General features: G+C 39.3%; 1 protein-coding gene and 1 long non-coding RNA gene across 3 annotated transcripts in view; one reads left to right on the top strand and one right to left on the bottom strand.

Annotated features, from left to right (window-relative positions):
- Positions 1-15,134, bottom strand: part of LOC117313588 (uncharacterized) — a 214,008-nt gene that overhangs the window by 126,514 nt on the left and 72,360 nt on the right. The gene's annotated exons all lie outside the window — the stretch shown is intronic.
- Positions 14,866-15,134, top strand: part of LOC101335415 (liprin-alpha-2-like) — a 37,570-nt gene continuing 37,301 nt past the window's right edge. The window contains 1 exon segment of the mRNA XM_073810150.1: positions 14,866-14,895. Coding sequence (XP_073666251.1) covers positions 14,866-14,895 — 30 coding nt within the window.

The raw sequence follows: 15,134 nt of genomic DNA, 5'->3' as shown, positions 1-15,134 counted from the left end.
TGGGAAATTATAGTTTCTCTTAATGTGTGTGTTATGGGAAATTATGTTTAAATTTACTGATTGACCTTCTTGGAGTTAACACTTTGACTATTGCTTTACTGATTATGCAACTATTAATGTAATCAGCATAAAAGCCTCTTCAAATTCTCTTCGAGTTGGGCAAGGGGGCGGGGAACAAACACTTGTTTTCTTCTCTGTGTAGTTATGGTATGATTAAAAATAAATGGTGTGTTTAACTGAGCAGTTTTAAAACTTCTACCACTTCCACTGCTACCATCCTGGCCCAATTCATCTGCATCTTTGGTCTGGATTTTTGCAAAAGTCTTCTCTCTGATCTCTGTGCTTTTGCCCTTGCCTTCCTGTAGTCTATACTCGACCCAAGCACCAGAGTGACACTGTAAAAATAAGTCTGTCTGACTGGTTCAGCGGCTTCCCACGTCTCTCAGAGCAAGACGTGAATCCCGACGTGGTCAGCGTGGCCCCCCCCCGCTGACCTCACCCAGCCCCTTTTCTACTTCACTCCCCTGTTCTCTCTGTTGGAGCCACCCTGGCCTCCTTGTTGTTTTCAGACACAATAGGAATATTCCTGGCCTCTGGCACTTCTGCCCTTGCTTCGTGGAAAGCTCTCTGCCCAGGTACCTATGCGGCCCTCTTCCTCTCAGCTTCAGGGCTTTACTCAGAAGTCACCTTCTCAGTGTGACCTTTCCCTGGCCACTGTATTTAAAATGCAATACCCCTCCTGCCTTCAAGACGTGAATCTTTTTATCTTCCTTCCCTGCTTCACTTTTCTGTTTCCTGTCCAAAATGTCACCCACTATTTCAGTAAACAAAGAATGTTGTGGCCATAAAGCCATCGGTCACTGCAGCTGCCCCTGACGGAGCCTCCTTAGGGGAATCCAGGATGGAGAAAAACAGGATATTGGCCCCTAGATGGTTAAGATGCATAGCAAAGAATGATTTCACTAAGCCCAGACTCTTGCATTTTCCCATACATAGAAGAGCACTAAAATCATTAACTTGATATGTTTGTGTTTTGTGATTAGCAGTAATCTTTTGATGTTTGCCTGCAGTTTTTTGGTTTTGGGGTTTTTGTTTGTTTGTTTGTTTGTTTCAGCAAAACCCCTTATATATCCTGGTTCCTCCCTTACCTCTTTGGAACAATCCCTCAGAGCTATCTGAGAGGCTGCTATCCTGGGCTATAGTCCTCAGTAAGCAATGAGGTCCTCGAATAAAACATAATTCTCAACTTTTAGGTTGAACAATTTCTTTTCAGTTGACAATAGCAACTGTCACCAAGTAATAAATACGTATTTTGCTTATTTTGTTGTCACCTGTTTCCCCTCATTAGATGGGGATTCCATTACAGCAGGGACATTTTTCTCACCAGCACCTGCCCTGTACTGCTGAATTTCTATCACCTAGAACAATTTCCAACACATAGCAGGCTCTCAGAAAAGATAAGTTAAATGAATAGAAAAATAAGTGAAAAAATACAAATCTGATCTTTTTCCTTAATAGGGTTACTGGGCTTCCTACTGTTTGATTGATCTTATGCTGGTGCCCTGCAAGGTCTGTGACAGGACAGTTTACCCAACAAAGAATGTGGCAGTACCAGAATTAATCCAAGTGGCCCAACTTCTTTGGCCAAAGATATTTACATTGTGATTAAGTCAAAGTTGTGGGAAAATTATACTTTTCAGAGAGATATATAATGTTGGAGTTTTCTTGGACGTGGGTGCATCCTTAGGGAGATGGAATTAAGTGCACACTTTCGGTGTTACAGATGACTATGACTGGTGACAAGCTGGACTGACAAGATAGGAGCTGAGTCAACTCAAACTCATTCCTACTCCTTGAAAAAGAGCTGAAGGCACTTCTGATTCCAAGTCTGGGGCAGAGCCTTGAGTTGCTGGCAGATCCAGGAGTTTCCAGAGAGGAATGCTTTGAGGGGGTATAAGAGGACCTCTTACTCAAAACATATTCCCTTCCACCTCAACTGTCACAGAATCTAGAATTCTACCATTAGGTATCTATCCCTATTAGACCTGGAGATTTTCTTGTTCTAATGAAGATGCTCTGGTGCCCAGAGCAGATGATATGAAAACTAATACTTCAGGGGAAATACCCATCCTTAACAGAGAGCTTTTAGAAAGGTTGCAGAAGTTGATCACTGGCTAAATGCCTAGGAGGAGGAAAGAAAGAGTAGGAGGTAGGTGAAGAAAATCATCCGGAAATAATACAATAAGGAAAATTAACTCCTAAATAAATATTTCTGTACCTGATGTTAGGTCATAAGCATGCATATAATCTAAGAGGCCCTACTGGAAAAGGCAGGCCCTTTCTGCTGGAATTATTTTTTGATAAACAAACGACATAGTCTTTTCTCAAATTTTGCTTTGGGACTGCTGAATTCTGTCACCTAGAACAGTCATTCACTAGATTAGGACCAGTGGAAAACAGACACATGCATATTCTGTCACCCATGGGTTGAGTCTTCAGGCAGCTATTTCAGTTTACAGAAAGGCATTGAAAGTTAAGAGGACAAAGTAGCTCTCAGTAAAGTAGGAAGTTGGAATTAAAGCAGTCCAAGGTATATGGGAGGTTTTCACCTTTTCAGTTGACAATAGCAATTGTCACCTTCCTGTTTAACTCTAAGGGGCACATGTAACTCACTACAGGCTTCTGTATTTCCTTAATTTAATTTTTTCCTGAAGATATATGTCTTTGTCTCAGAACTAAAAGAAGCTGTTCATGTGGGGTCCGAGGTTAAGGAGGCATAGTTGGAAATTGGGTCCTTCGGGGAATGGATGGGCCAAAGATGTTACTAAGTTCTTTGTGGGGAGAGGGGGGTTCTCTTTCTTGTAGATAAGCACCGGACAAGGAAAGGGGACACTCTGGGGTAGAGAATTCCCTGCAGGATAATGATCTTGCTTAAAGAAAGAGGGAAAATTATTTTCTAATTCAACTCCCTCTACCTTGACCTACAGCAACTCCATTTTTTTCTGAGTCAAATGTGAGATTCTAAAGCAATAATTTTTCAGATACTTTGGGTAGGCTGCAGAAAAACTTTTCCCTCTGTTTTCTAAACAATTTTGACTTTTATAATTTTAAAAGCAACATATATTTGTGCTTAAAAATTTGGAAACTACAGAAAGGTATAAAGGAAATAACTCCTCACAATCCCATCACATAATATTTTGATGTTTATATTTCAAATTTTTTCTGTTTATATACATACTTTAAAAAGTAATGGGATTATACTGTATATCCTGTTTTGTGGTTTGATCCTTTCACTTAATTTCTCATGATTATATATTTTCCCACATCATTAAATGTTTTTCTAAATAATTTTAATTGCTACCTAGTATTTTGTTATATACAGGTATCAATATTTATTTAACTATTCCCCCATTGCTGGACATTTAGGTTTCCTTTTTATTGCAGTGTAAATGTTTGCTTTAATTTTAAGTAGAAATTAAAAACTGTATATGCATTTTAAAATAAAGTTTTAATTTCTTCTTCCTCAGTTTAGCCCATTAAACTTCCAGAACATCTCTTGGCTACTGAAGGCAGAAAGCTTTCTTGGCTGTCCTAAGAAATGGAGACGGCTTCCTAGATGGTTTCCAGGAGGAAGATGGTGGGAGTGGGGTCACTGGGTGGGCAGGGGAGTGAGGGTGGTTCTCATCAGCAGTTAGTTATGAAATTAAAGCTTAACATTTGAAATATTTAGAAGGCCAAATTATGAGTACATGGATTCCAAGGTGTGTGTACGTTTGGCAAGTGGGATGGGGTTAGTTGGTGGTAAATACAAGTTATTCAGAACAGAATCAATGTGCTGAGGTTGCAGGTGAGTTGGATAAATCCTATTCTTTCTTCCCCCAGCTTTACTGAGATATAATCAACATGTAATAAATGTACGTTTAAGGTATACAATATGATGATTTTATACCTGTATATATTTCGAAGTGTTTACCACAATAAGGTTAGTTAACACATCTCTCACCTCACATAATTACCATTTTGTTGTTGTTGTTGTTATGGTGAGAACATTCAAACTCCACTGCCATGGCAACTTTCAAGTATATAATACAGTATGGCTAACTGTAGTCACCATGCTGTACATTTGTTCCCCAGAACTTATTCATCTTATACTAGGAAGTTTGCGACCTTTGACCAACATCTCCCCATGTCCCGTACCCCTCAGCCCCTGGCAACCACCACTTGACTCTGTTTCTACGAGTTCGACATTTTTAGTTCTTTGTGTCCCTCATTGGTTGGGGGCATGATCCTTGCCTTACCCATCACTGTGCTTCTTATGCCCGGCGCAGACCCCTCCACAGGTGCTCAGCAAGTACTTGCGGTGACACCAAATAGAATAAATAAAAGCCCTAGAGAGAAGATAAAGCACTCGGACTACATACACTTCCTCCCCTTTTAATTTCCTTCCGTTTGCTGTTTCTGTCCTCCTTCTCAGTTACTCAGGATTAGGATATTTAATTTAAAGTTTATTTATTCAAAGTCTTTGCACTCTTAGGAGAAAAGAAGCTACAAGAATGAAAGCCAATTAAATATGTAACCTTAGGTAGATATATCATGTTAAACATCAACTACAACCAGTCATAAAATAATATCTCTTGATTCAAATCTCAACAGATCAAGGGCTGGCCATTTTCTGTGGGTTATTCTTTTTTCTGGACATGTCCATTGTCTAGATTTATAGAAGAAATGAAGGGAGGAAGATCTAGCATGTATAGGGCTAATTCCTGTGTTAGGTGAAAAGACTGTTAGTGGGTATGAAAGTACTTTTTTGTCCATGGGGAATTTTGCTGTCAGACTTAATTGAATTTGTTACTTTGTACAGTACTTGAAGCCCAAGGGAAATGTCACCTGTTTAATAAGTCAAAGAAACAGGATTTTATATAAATCCCAAGTGACCTGATAAACACACAGTATAAAACATATCTATTTTACTTAATTCAAATTCACTAAACCTCTATGGGAACTTACTACATGTAAGCCACACGGCAGGAGTGTGGTCTCAAAAGGAGAAAAGATGGCTTCTGCCCTCGCGAAGCTGAGAGTCTAGGAAATGTATATATTTCCTGTATGTAAACTGCTATCGAAAATATACATCTTGATGGTAAAAGGGCTACGTGGAGTTTTCCTGTCCCATATATACACTGTTTACAAATGGAGAACCTGCAGCACTGAGTGGAGAAATGTCATGGAGGGGCCCAGTCTGAGCAGAATGGCAGGTGCCCCTGAGGTGGGACCTCTACACCACTGTCCATCCACAGCCAACACTCGTGTCTTAGTCTTTCTCCCAGCCTTCACCACACTCCCCAGAGGTGGAGAAAGGAGATGTGGAACAAAGGCACCACTTCCTCAGAGGTGCAGCGATGTCCTCAAGAATTGAGAGAAGGAATAGAGACCACAGTTTTCAACCTGTTTTGGGTCACAGATAGCAATGAAAATGTTTGGAGCCTCTCATCAGAAAATGCAAACATTGTTCTTACAGACAATGCCATGAACAATTTCTAGACCCCTTGACACCCACCCAGGGCAAAAGCTGAATCCATCCTTTTCCTAGCACTGACTGGTCTTCCTCCTGTGCTTACTACACAAATGAAAAACTCCTGAAAACCAGTGAAGGGATACAGGAAACATAAATCTGAACACTCATGCTCAACCACTTGGGAAGGAAACAAAATAAGACATAAAAAGTAATGACTATCTCTAGCTTGATGTACAAATGTCTCTCTTTTTTTTTTGTTTTACAGAACAAGTTGCAAATCCAAATTATTATGACATTAAAAATCTAAAATAGTAGCAAAACCTCTGAGAATAATCTAATATAAAATACCTAATTCTATGATGACAGGAGGCTTTTGTTTGAAATAATAACTTTTCACATGGTGGATAATTTCAGGAATTTGTAGGGATAATGGAAAATAGTGCAAAATGATTTGTATTTTGAAAATAAAGACTTATTTATGATAAAGGAGAGGAAACTTGTTTGTCCTATTATCCTTTACCCTCACATTATTCCTTCTTGCCTTTCTCAATCATTCTACATTTGAGCTCAGGTTATTGATATAGGAAAGACTAAAGATTTATTAAGCTATCAAAAAGAAACAACTTTTTCAAATGCCAAGCACCGTTTATGGGGGGAAAAAAATCCCTCAAGCTAAACAGTAGTTTATATGAAATGTAACAGTAGTAGAAATGTGATCTTTCAGAAAATATTGAAGACCTTTAATAAAATAAGCTGATTGTTTTGTTTCAAATCTGATTTGTTGTTAAACGTATATGGCTACAAACCTAACTCAGCCATAGTCTATGCAAATTTTCCTTCCGGATCCTGAGTCAAGCAGGCAGAAATTGACTTCATCAAAAATAATGCTGGGATGTCCCTGGTGGCACAGTGTTTAAGGCTCTGCGCTCCCAATGCAGGGGGCCCGGGTCCAATCCCTGCCCAGGGAACTAGATCCCACATGCATGCCACAACTAAGAAGCCCGCCTGCTACAACTAAGACCAAGCACAACAAATAAATAAATATTAAAAAAATGCTTTAATGAAGAGTTTTTACGTTTTAAGTGAAGAAGTTTGACCTCACATTGATTTTCTAATTTTCCTCTTCTTAGCTCCCCTAAACCAAGCTTCTGAATACAGAGGATCACAGAGGGACGAGTTTGAAAATCCTCAGCATTCAAGACCCCATTATAGAGATATCTCTAAAGAAAATCACTATAAACATAGTCCATTATGTAGAGCTGATATACATGACAGAATCATATCCCTTAGCAGTACATTCATATAGTATGAATCTGTACATAATCATTTGACCAGAAAGATGCAATCACCTAGGAAACTCATACCGAACCCAGGACCATATCCTGAGTATATATGTGCTTGAGGCTCCCATAGTAATTACAAAAGAGGTCTTGGACCCCAAGGGGATGTTGGGAAAAAATAATTTTGGGAGGATCAGCTATGGGCCTAACTCATTAGAGGCAACATAGATGTGGCAGAGACTGCTCATGTCTCCTTAGTGCCCAGTCTTCTCTTTTTTTCCTTTAAAAAATAGAATCTATGCATGTTTTAGTGGGACCCATAGTCACCTGTGTAGGGAATGCATTTCCCAGGTTCCCTCACATTGGGCATGGCCCGCAGGATTTGAATGAAACTATGCTATGTACAGTAATCAAAACTGTTAAATATATAAATGCAGGTTAAAATAAAGGATGTAATTAAATTAGCTTGTAATAGGGACCGATCGTTAGTCAAAAACCTCTTAAAATTATTTCTAAACTTTGCTGTATTTGTAATGTAATAAAGTTTGTAAGGAACTTAAATTCTTAAGAAACTAGACTTTGAGTTTTGAATATGTTTGTTTTATTATTAGATATAGGATTAAATTACTGATAAACATGTAATTTGTGGTAAGAGCTACAAGGCTATTTTGGGTAAGCCCACACTTGTTAACACTTCAGATTTTCAACAAGTCATGAAATATGAGATGCGACTTTCTAACAGGTCTGAATCACTGGCTAATTCACTGATGCCCACACTTTTACATATTCTATTCATCAAATCCCCCGGGGCAGATGACAGCTACCTGAGACAAGAGACAAAAATAAATTGTTCTCCACAAAAACAATCGAAGCTGTATACAATGTCGATTGACTCATCTTTTCTTAGTTCCTGGAGAACAAGTGGGGTCTTTTCAATTCAGAGACTGCAGCAGCCAATCTCTGAGATCTTTCATAATTTCAGACTGAGCATGGATATCACATTCTTTGGTTAACCTTGACCTTTAGCAAAGGGGAGAGAACAAATGAATGAAAATAAATGTGCTTGGCAGTGAAAAGAACTGCCTTAGGCAGTTTCTCATATACATGAGACAAAATATTGATCAGAATTAAATCATGGAGGGATGAAAGAATTTCTTAGAGCCACGCTTTCTTCTCTGGGCCTTGAGCCAGTAGCCCGCTCTAACGCTGAACATTCAACTAAATTCTTGGGAGTATCCATTTCCCCTTAATACCCTACCATTTAAGTAGAGTTCCCATCAGCCTCTCAGAATATTGAAGCAATCAGAGTCCACAAAATTTGATTCTGGGAGCCTGACAGGATGGGCCATGCTGAAGCCCAGTTACCATGTGGTAAACAGCGCTGGCTTAGGGGTCAGAAGAAGTGAACGTGAGTCCCACAGCTTCCACTTACTAATGGCAACATTTTGGTCAGGTTGTCTCAGCAATTTGAGCTCGAGTTTCCTTATTTGGAAGAGCTTCTCTAAGAATCAGATGACATGATGTATAGAAAAGTGTTTTGCAAACTGAAGAGTCTTATCTCCATACAAGGGATTTTACAGGCTGTGGTTTATTGAAAAAAGTCCAGAAACACACGATCTATAAGTGGACATTTTTTTAACAAATTACAGTATATATTTAGATGTACCCTTCATACTTCTAAAGGGAACTTGTAACAGGACAACTGTGGTTGAATTAAAAAAAAATTTTTTTTTTTTTTTTTTTTTTTTTAATAACAAATCCAGACTGAAGCTTGAGTGAACAGGTTGCCAGGGTTGGAAGTTAAGAAATTTCCAGCTGCCTGCTCTTGCAAACAGAGAGCATCCTGGAGCATCATGATTGGTGTTACCAAGATGGGTGACTATTGGCTAATGGCTGTTTATTTTCAGGTTAGACTTTTTTGTTTTTAACATCTTTATTGGACTATAATTCCTCTACAATGGTATGTTAGTTTCTGCTTTATAACAAAGTGAATCAGCCATACATATACATATGTCCCCCTATCTCCTCCCTCTTGTGTCTCCCTGCCACCCTCCCTAACCCACCCCTCTAGGTGGTCACAAAGCACCGAGCTGATCTCCCTGTGCTGTGTGGCTGCTTCCCACTAGCTATTGATTTTACATTTGATAGTGTATATATGCCCATGCCACTCTCTCACTTCATCCCAGCTTACACTTCGCCCTCCCTGTGTCAAGTCCAATCTCTACATCTGCGTCATCTGTCCTGCCCCTAGGTTCATCAGAATCATTTTCTTTTTAGATTCCATATATATGTGTTAGCATACGGTATTTGTTTTTCTCTTTCTGACTTACTGCACTCTGTATGACGGACTCTAGGTTCATCCACCTCACTACAAATAAGTCAATTTCGTTTCTTTTTATGGCTGAGTAATATTCCATTGTATATATGTGTCACATCTTCTTTATCCGTCCATCTGTCAATGGACACTTAGGTTGCTTCCATGTCCTGGCTATTGTAAATAGAGCTGCAATGAACATTGTGGTACATGACTCTTTTTGTAGTTCTATTTTTAGTTTTTGAAGGAACCTTCAGACTGTTCTCTATAGTGGCTGTATCAATTTACATTCCCACCAACAGTGCAAGAGGGTTCCCTTTTCTCTACACCCTCTCCAGCATTTACTGTTTGTAGATTTTTTTGATGATGGCCATTCTGACCAGTGTGAGGTGATACCTCATTGTAGTTTTGATTTGCATTTCTCTAATGATTAGTGATGTTGAGCATCCTTTCATGTGTTTGTTGGCAATCTGTATACCTTCTTTGGAGAAATGTCTATTTAGATCTTCTGCCCATTCTTGGATTGGGTTCTTTGTTTCTTTGATATTGAGCTGCATGAGCTGCTTGAATATTTTGGAGATTAATCCTTTGTCAGTTGCTTTGTTTGTAAGTATTTTCTCCCATTTGAGGGCTGTCTTTTCATCTTGTTTATGGTTTCCTTTGCTGTGTAAAATTTTTTAAGTTTCATCAGGTCCCATTTGTTTATTTTTCTTTTTATTTCCCTTTCTCTAGAAGGTGGGTCAAAAAGGATCTTGTTAAGATTTATGTCATGGAGTGTTCTACCTATGTTTTCCTCTAAGAGTTTTATAGTGTCTGGTCTTACATTTAGGTCTTTAATCCATTTTGAGTTTATTTTTGTGTATGGTGTTATGGAGAGCTCTAATTTCATTCTTTTACATGTAGCTGTCCAGTTTTCCCAGCACCACTGATTGAAGAGGCTGTCTTTTCTCCATTGTATATTCTTGTCTCTTTTATCAAAAATAAGGTGACCATATGTGCATGGCTTTACCTCTGGGCTTTCTATCCTGTTCTATTGATCTATATTTCTGTTTTTGTGCCATTACCATACTGTCTTGATTACAGTAGCTTTGTAGTATAGTCTGAAGTCCAGGAGCCTGATTCCTCCAGCTCCATTTTTCTTTCTCAAGCTTGCTTTGGCTATTCGGGGTCTTTTGTGTTTCCATACAAATTGTGAAATTTTTTGTGGTAGTGCTGTGAAAAATGCCATTGGTAGCTTTACAGGGATTGCATTGAATCTGTAGATTGCTTTGGGTAGTAGAGTCATTTTCACAATGTTGATTCTTCTAATCCAAGAACATGGTATACCTCTTCATCTGTTTGTATTGTATTTAATTTCTTTCATCAGTGTCTTATAGATGTCTGCATACAGGTCTTTTGTCTCCTTAGGTAGCTTTATCCCTAGGTATTTTATTTTTTTTGTTGCAGTGATAAATGGGAATGTTTCCTTAATTTCTCTTTCAGATTTTTCATCATTAGTGTATAGGAATGCAGGAGATTTCTGTGCATTAATTTTGTATCCTGCTACTTTACCAAATTCATTGATTAGCTCTAGTAGTTTTCTGGTAGCATCTTTGGGATTCTCTATGTATAGTATCATGTCATCTGCAAACAGTGACAGTTTTACTTCTTCTTTTCCAATTTGTATTTCTTTTCCTTCTCTGATTGCTGTGCTAAAACTTCCAAAACTATGTTGAATAATAGTGGTGTGAGTGGACAACCTTGTCTTGTTCCTGATCTTAGAAGAAATGGTTTCATTTTTTCACCATTGAGAATGGTGTTGGCTGTGGGTTTGTCATATATGGCCTTTATTATGTTGAGGTAAGTTCCCTCTGTGCCTACTTTCTGGAGGTTTTTTTTTATCATAAATAGGTGTTGAATTTTGTCGAAAGCTTTTTCTGCATCTATTGAGATTATCATATGGTTTTTATCCTTCAGTTTGTTAATATGGTTTATCACATTGATTTGTGTATATTGAAGAATACTTGCATTCCTGGGCTAAACCCCAGGTTAGACTTTTAACTTAAGCTCAGATTGCTTTTTTTCAGCTATCCATCAGGCACCTCCTCCTGGAGGTTGCACAGGCACAAAAGTCTCCATCTTCCCCCAAGCCTTCCTCTGACCTTCCCTCCTGACGAAGTGTGTCCCCATCCCCGCACAACCAAAGTCCTTCCTCTGGTCTTTGTGTGCGTGTTGGCTGTTGAGGGCTCCATTAGCCCTAAGAAAACTTAGGGTAAACCTACGCACAATGTGTTCTCATCCCAGGGTGAGAAACCTGGGCACCACCTGCACTTCTTTCTTCCTACCGCCTCATACACATCCCATTGATCGCCAAATCCTGACTTTCCCTCCTAATAATTACCTGCTGTTTGTTTTTGTTGTGATCTTCACCCATACCCTTAGCATCTCTTGGTAGAGCTTCTGCAAGCGCCCTCTCACTGGTCTTCCTACCTTTAGTAAATCCTCCCCTCGAATTCATTCTCTTCATTCCAGCCAGAACTAGGGTGCACTCTCTGTACAGCACAAACATGATAACTTCTCATCTCTACTTAAAACTCATTGCCTCTGGTCTCTGGCTCAGCTTGGAGCAGGGCAGTGGTGCTCAGAGTTGGCTGCCGTTTGAATCAACTAGGAAGCTCTGAAACAATACTGATGCCTGGGATCCAATCCCAAGGCTAACTTAATTGATCTGGGGTTACAACGAGGCATCCATAATATTGTTTACTCTGGGCATCCAGGATTGAGAATCTACAGAAAGCTGTACAGCATAGAGCTCAAGAGAGTAAGTTCTGGAATCAGATGGAATTGGGCCCTACTCTTGGCTTCACCACTTACTAGGTTTGTGATCTGGGGCAAGTTATTTGACTTCTAGTTTTCGTCATCTGTGGAATGAGAATAAGAATAGTATCAATAAGTATCTCATCAGGGTTTGGGGAAGATTAAAGGTGACACTGCATTTCTAGCACTTGGCAGAGTGTCTGGCATTCAGTAGGGGCTATTATTGTCATGGTTGCTGTTATCCTCATTACAGCCATTATCGCCATCATCAAAATTATTGTAAACACCACTCCTCATGAGCTCACTCAGTTTCTCAACAGGGAGACCACCGACATTTTGGATAGGATGATTATTCATTGTTTCCTGCACAGTTGGAGGTTTAGCATCCCTGGTCCTCTGACTGCTATCTGCCGGCAACAGTCACCTTCCAAAATGTCCATCCCCTGTGGGGAGGGGGAAGGACCACTCTCGGTTCCACTGGGGTTTGGTTGCATCTCCTGCTGTATCTCCCCAGCTCCCTCCATTTCCTCTCATTTCTTTTGAGCAAAACTGAACTAGATACGGTTTTAGTCATAGTGCTTACCCTGTTGCTCCCTTTGTAACACCCATATGCCTCCCCCCATCTGGCCACCTAGTGGGCTCTCGTCTTTGGAGCTTTTCCTGATATCTTCTCCTCACAGTCAGTATATACTGGTCACTCGTTCCACTTTATCACTCATGAACTTCGAATTATATTTATGTTTACTCTCTGAAATATTCTCTACATATGTTTTTTGCTTACTCCTCATAACAAAACTGCAAATTATGTATTAACATATTCATTTTGTCAGGAATGACCCTGTGACTCACAGATATTAAGTAACTTGCCCAAGTTTATACAACTAGCGAGTGTCAGAGCACTGATTTTTCTGACTTCAAATTAAATGCTTTTCCCACTGCACCATCATGTTCTCATGTTGTGGATTTTTCTCACATGTCTTGCTCTCTTCCACTGACAATAAGCTTCTCAGGGCAGGGCCTAAGTATGGTTCATTTTTGTATTCCCAGCTATACTGTCTGGTACCCAGTTGGTACTCAGCGAGTGCTTGTTGAATTGGAGGAAGCTGCCACTTTATGGTGAGTGCCATATGGGTCAGTTTCCATGCTGTTCTGGCGCCATCTTCTGGCTTGATTTTGAGTTCCTAGAGAGAGGGGATCTAGTCTTGTTCATCTTTGTTTCCCTGGAGGCAAAAATTGACCAGCTCATAGCAGACACTCACCATCTGTTACAGGTAATGAAGTTAATAGCATATTATCTTCATTGTTTCTGGCTTTAAAACTCAGGCTGCATTTTGCTGGCTTTTCTAAGAGCCTAGACCAGAATGGAGCTGCTTCAGAGTTTTCTTGAAAAACTATCTTTAGCCTCAGAGAGCCTCTGAGAAGGATAAAACAATATTGACAAAGAAGCTGTTGAGAAGATCACGACTGATATCAGAACAGCTCTTTTTTCCTTAAAACAAATTACTCTTACAACATAGGAGAAAATATTCAGGATCTAGGTCGAGGCAAAAAGTCCTCGGACTTGGTACCCCCATGCAAAGTCCATAAAAGGAAAACTGGTAAACTGGACCTCATCAGAACTAAAACTATCTCTGCCAATGACTCTGTGAAGGTGATAAAAAGACAATCTACAGGTGGGGTAAAAATATTTCAAACCATATATTTGACAAAGGACTAATATAGAAAACAAAGGCCTCTCAAAATTCAATAGGAGAAAATCCAAACAATCCATTTAGAAAATGGACAAAAGACACGAACAGACATTTAACCCAAGAGGATATACAGATGAGCACGTGATAAGTTGTACAATGTCATTAACCATTAGGAAAATGCAAATTAAAACCACAGTGAACTATTACACTCTTATCTGAATGGATAAAATAAAAAAGGTATAACACCAAATGCTGATGAAGATACAAAGAAACTGGAACAGTCATACATTGCTGGTGAGAATGTAAAAGGGCACAGTCACTGTGAGAAAAAGGATGGTGGTTTCTTTCAAAACTAAACGTGTGCTTAACATGTGACTCAACAATTACATTTTGGGTCACTTCTCCCAGGGAAATGAAAACTAATGTTCACACAAAAACCTGTATATGAATGTATATAGCAGCTTTACTTATAAAAGCCCAACACTGGAAACAATCTCCAAATGTCCTTCAACAAGTGAATGGTTAAACACACTCTAGAACACCCATGCCATGAAATACTACTCAGCAACAAAAAAGAGCTATGAATACACGCAACAAGTTGGATGGATCACAGGTGAACTGCCCTAAGTGAGAAAAGTCATCTCAAAAGGCAAGAGACTGTGAGGTCATTTATATATCATTCTTGAAATAGCAAACCTGTAAATGGAGAACAGATTAGTCATTGCCAGGAAGGGACGGGGACAGGAGGCAGACAGCTCTCGCTGTAAAAGGGTAGCATGAAGTATCATTGTACTGGAACTGTTCTATATATTGACTATGGTAGCAGTCATACAGACCTACACATGGGAATAACTGTTAGAATTAAATACACACACATAAATGCATGAAAAATTGGTCAAATCTGAATGAAGTTGATAGATTGTACAAGTGTTCATTTCCTCACTGTGATATTGTTCTATGGTTATACAGGATATTACCATTGGGGGAAAATTGAGTGAAGGGTACATGAAATCCCTCGATACTGTATCTTACATCGGCATGTGAATATAGAATTATCTCAAAATAAAAGGTTAAAAAGCACTCCCACATAAATTGTCTTAAATGAGATAGATTAATAGTATTATTTTCCATCTTGTAGAAAAATAAAGTAAGGCTCGAACAATTCAGAAGTGTCATCTAAGATCACTCAAATGCAGAGTGCAGGAACCAAATGTGAACCCAGGTTTCTCTACTCCACATCTATTTTTTCATCACTTTATATTTCCAGAAATGGCACAGAAATCTTACCAAGCCTTTCTGGTAGGTTACAGTTAAAATGGACATACTAGCATAGATTGTTAGCCCTTCATAGAGAGAGTTTTCTAAGGAAAAGGGATGGAACACAAAGTAGCAAGAGTTAGGACAGGCCTAGAAGGATGCTGGTGAAGCAAAGAGGGGATAGCGTCAAAGATCATCTAGGCTTCCTTCATTATCGTGCTCATGACTGGCCCTGTTGAGTGCAGATCCTGGTACCCAGAAGCTTCAGAAGGTTGTACCTT

The sequence above is a fragment of the Tursiops truncatus genome, chromosome 9 (genome assembly GCF_011762595.2).
Source record: "Tursiops truncatus isolate mTurTru1 chromosome 9, mTurTru1.mat.Y, whole genome shotgun sequence".
NCBI classification, from domain to species: Eukaryota; Metazoa; Chordata; class Mammalia; order Artiodactyla; family Delphinidae; genus Tursiops; species Tursiops truncatus.
This window is presented reverse-complemented; position numbering and strand designations above follow the sequence as displayed.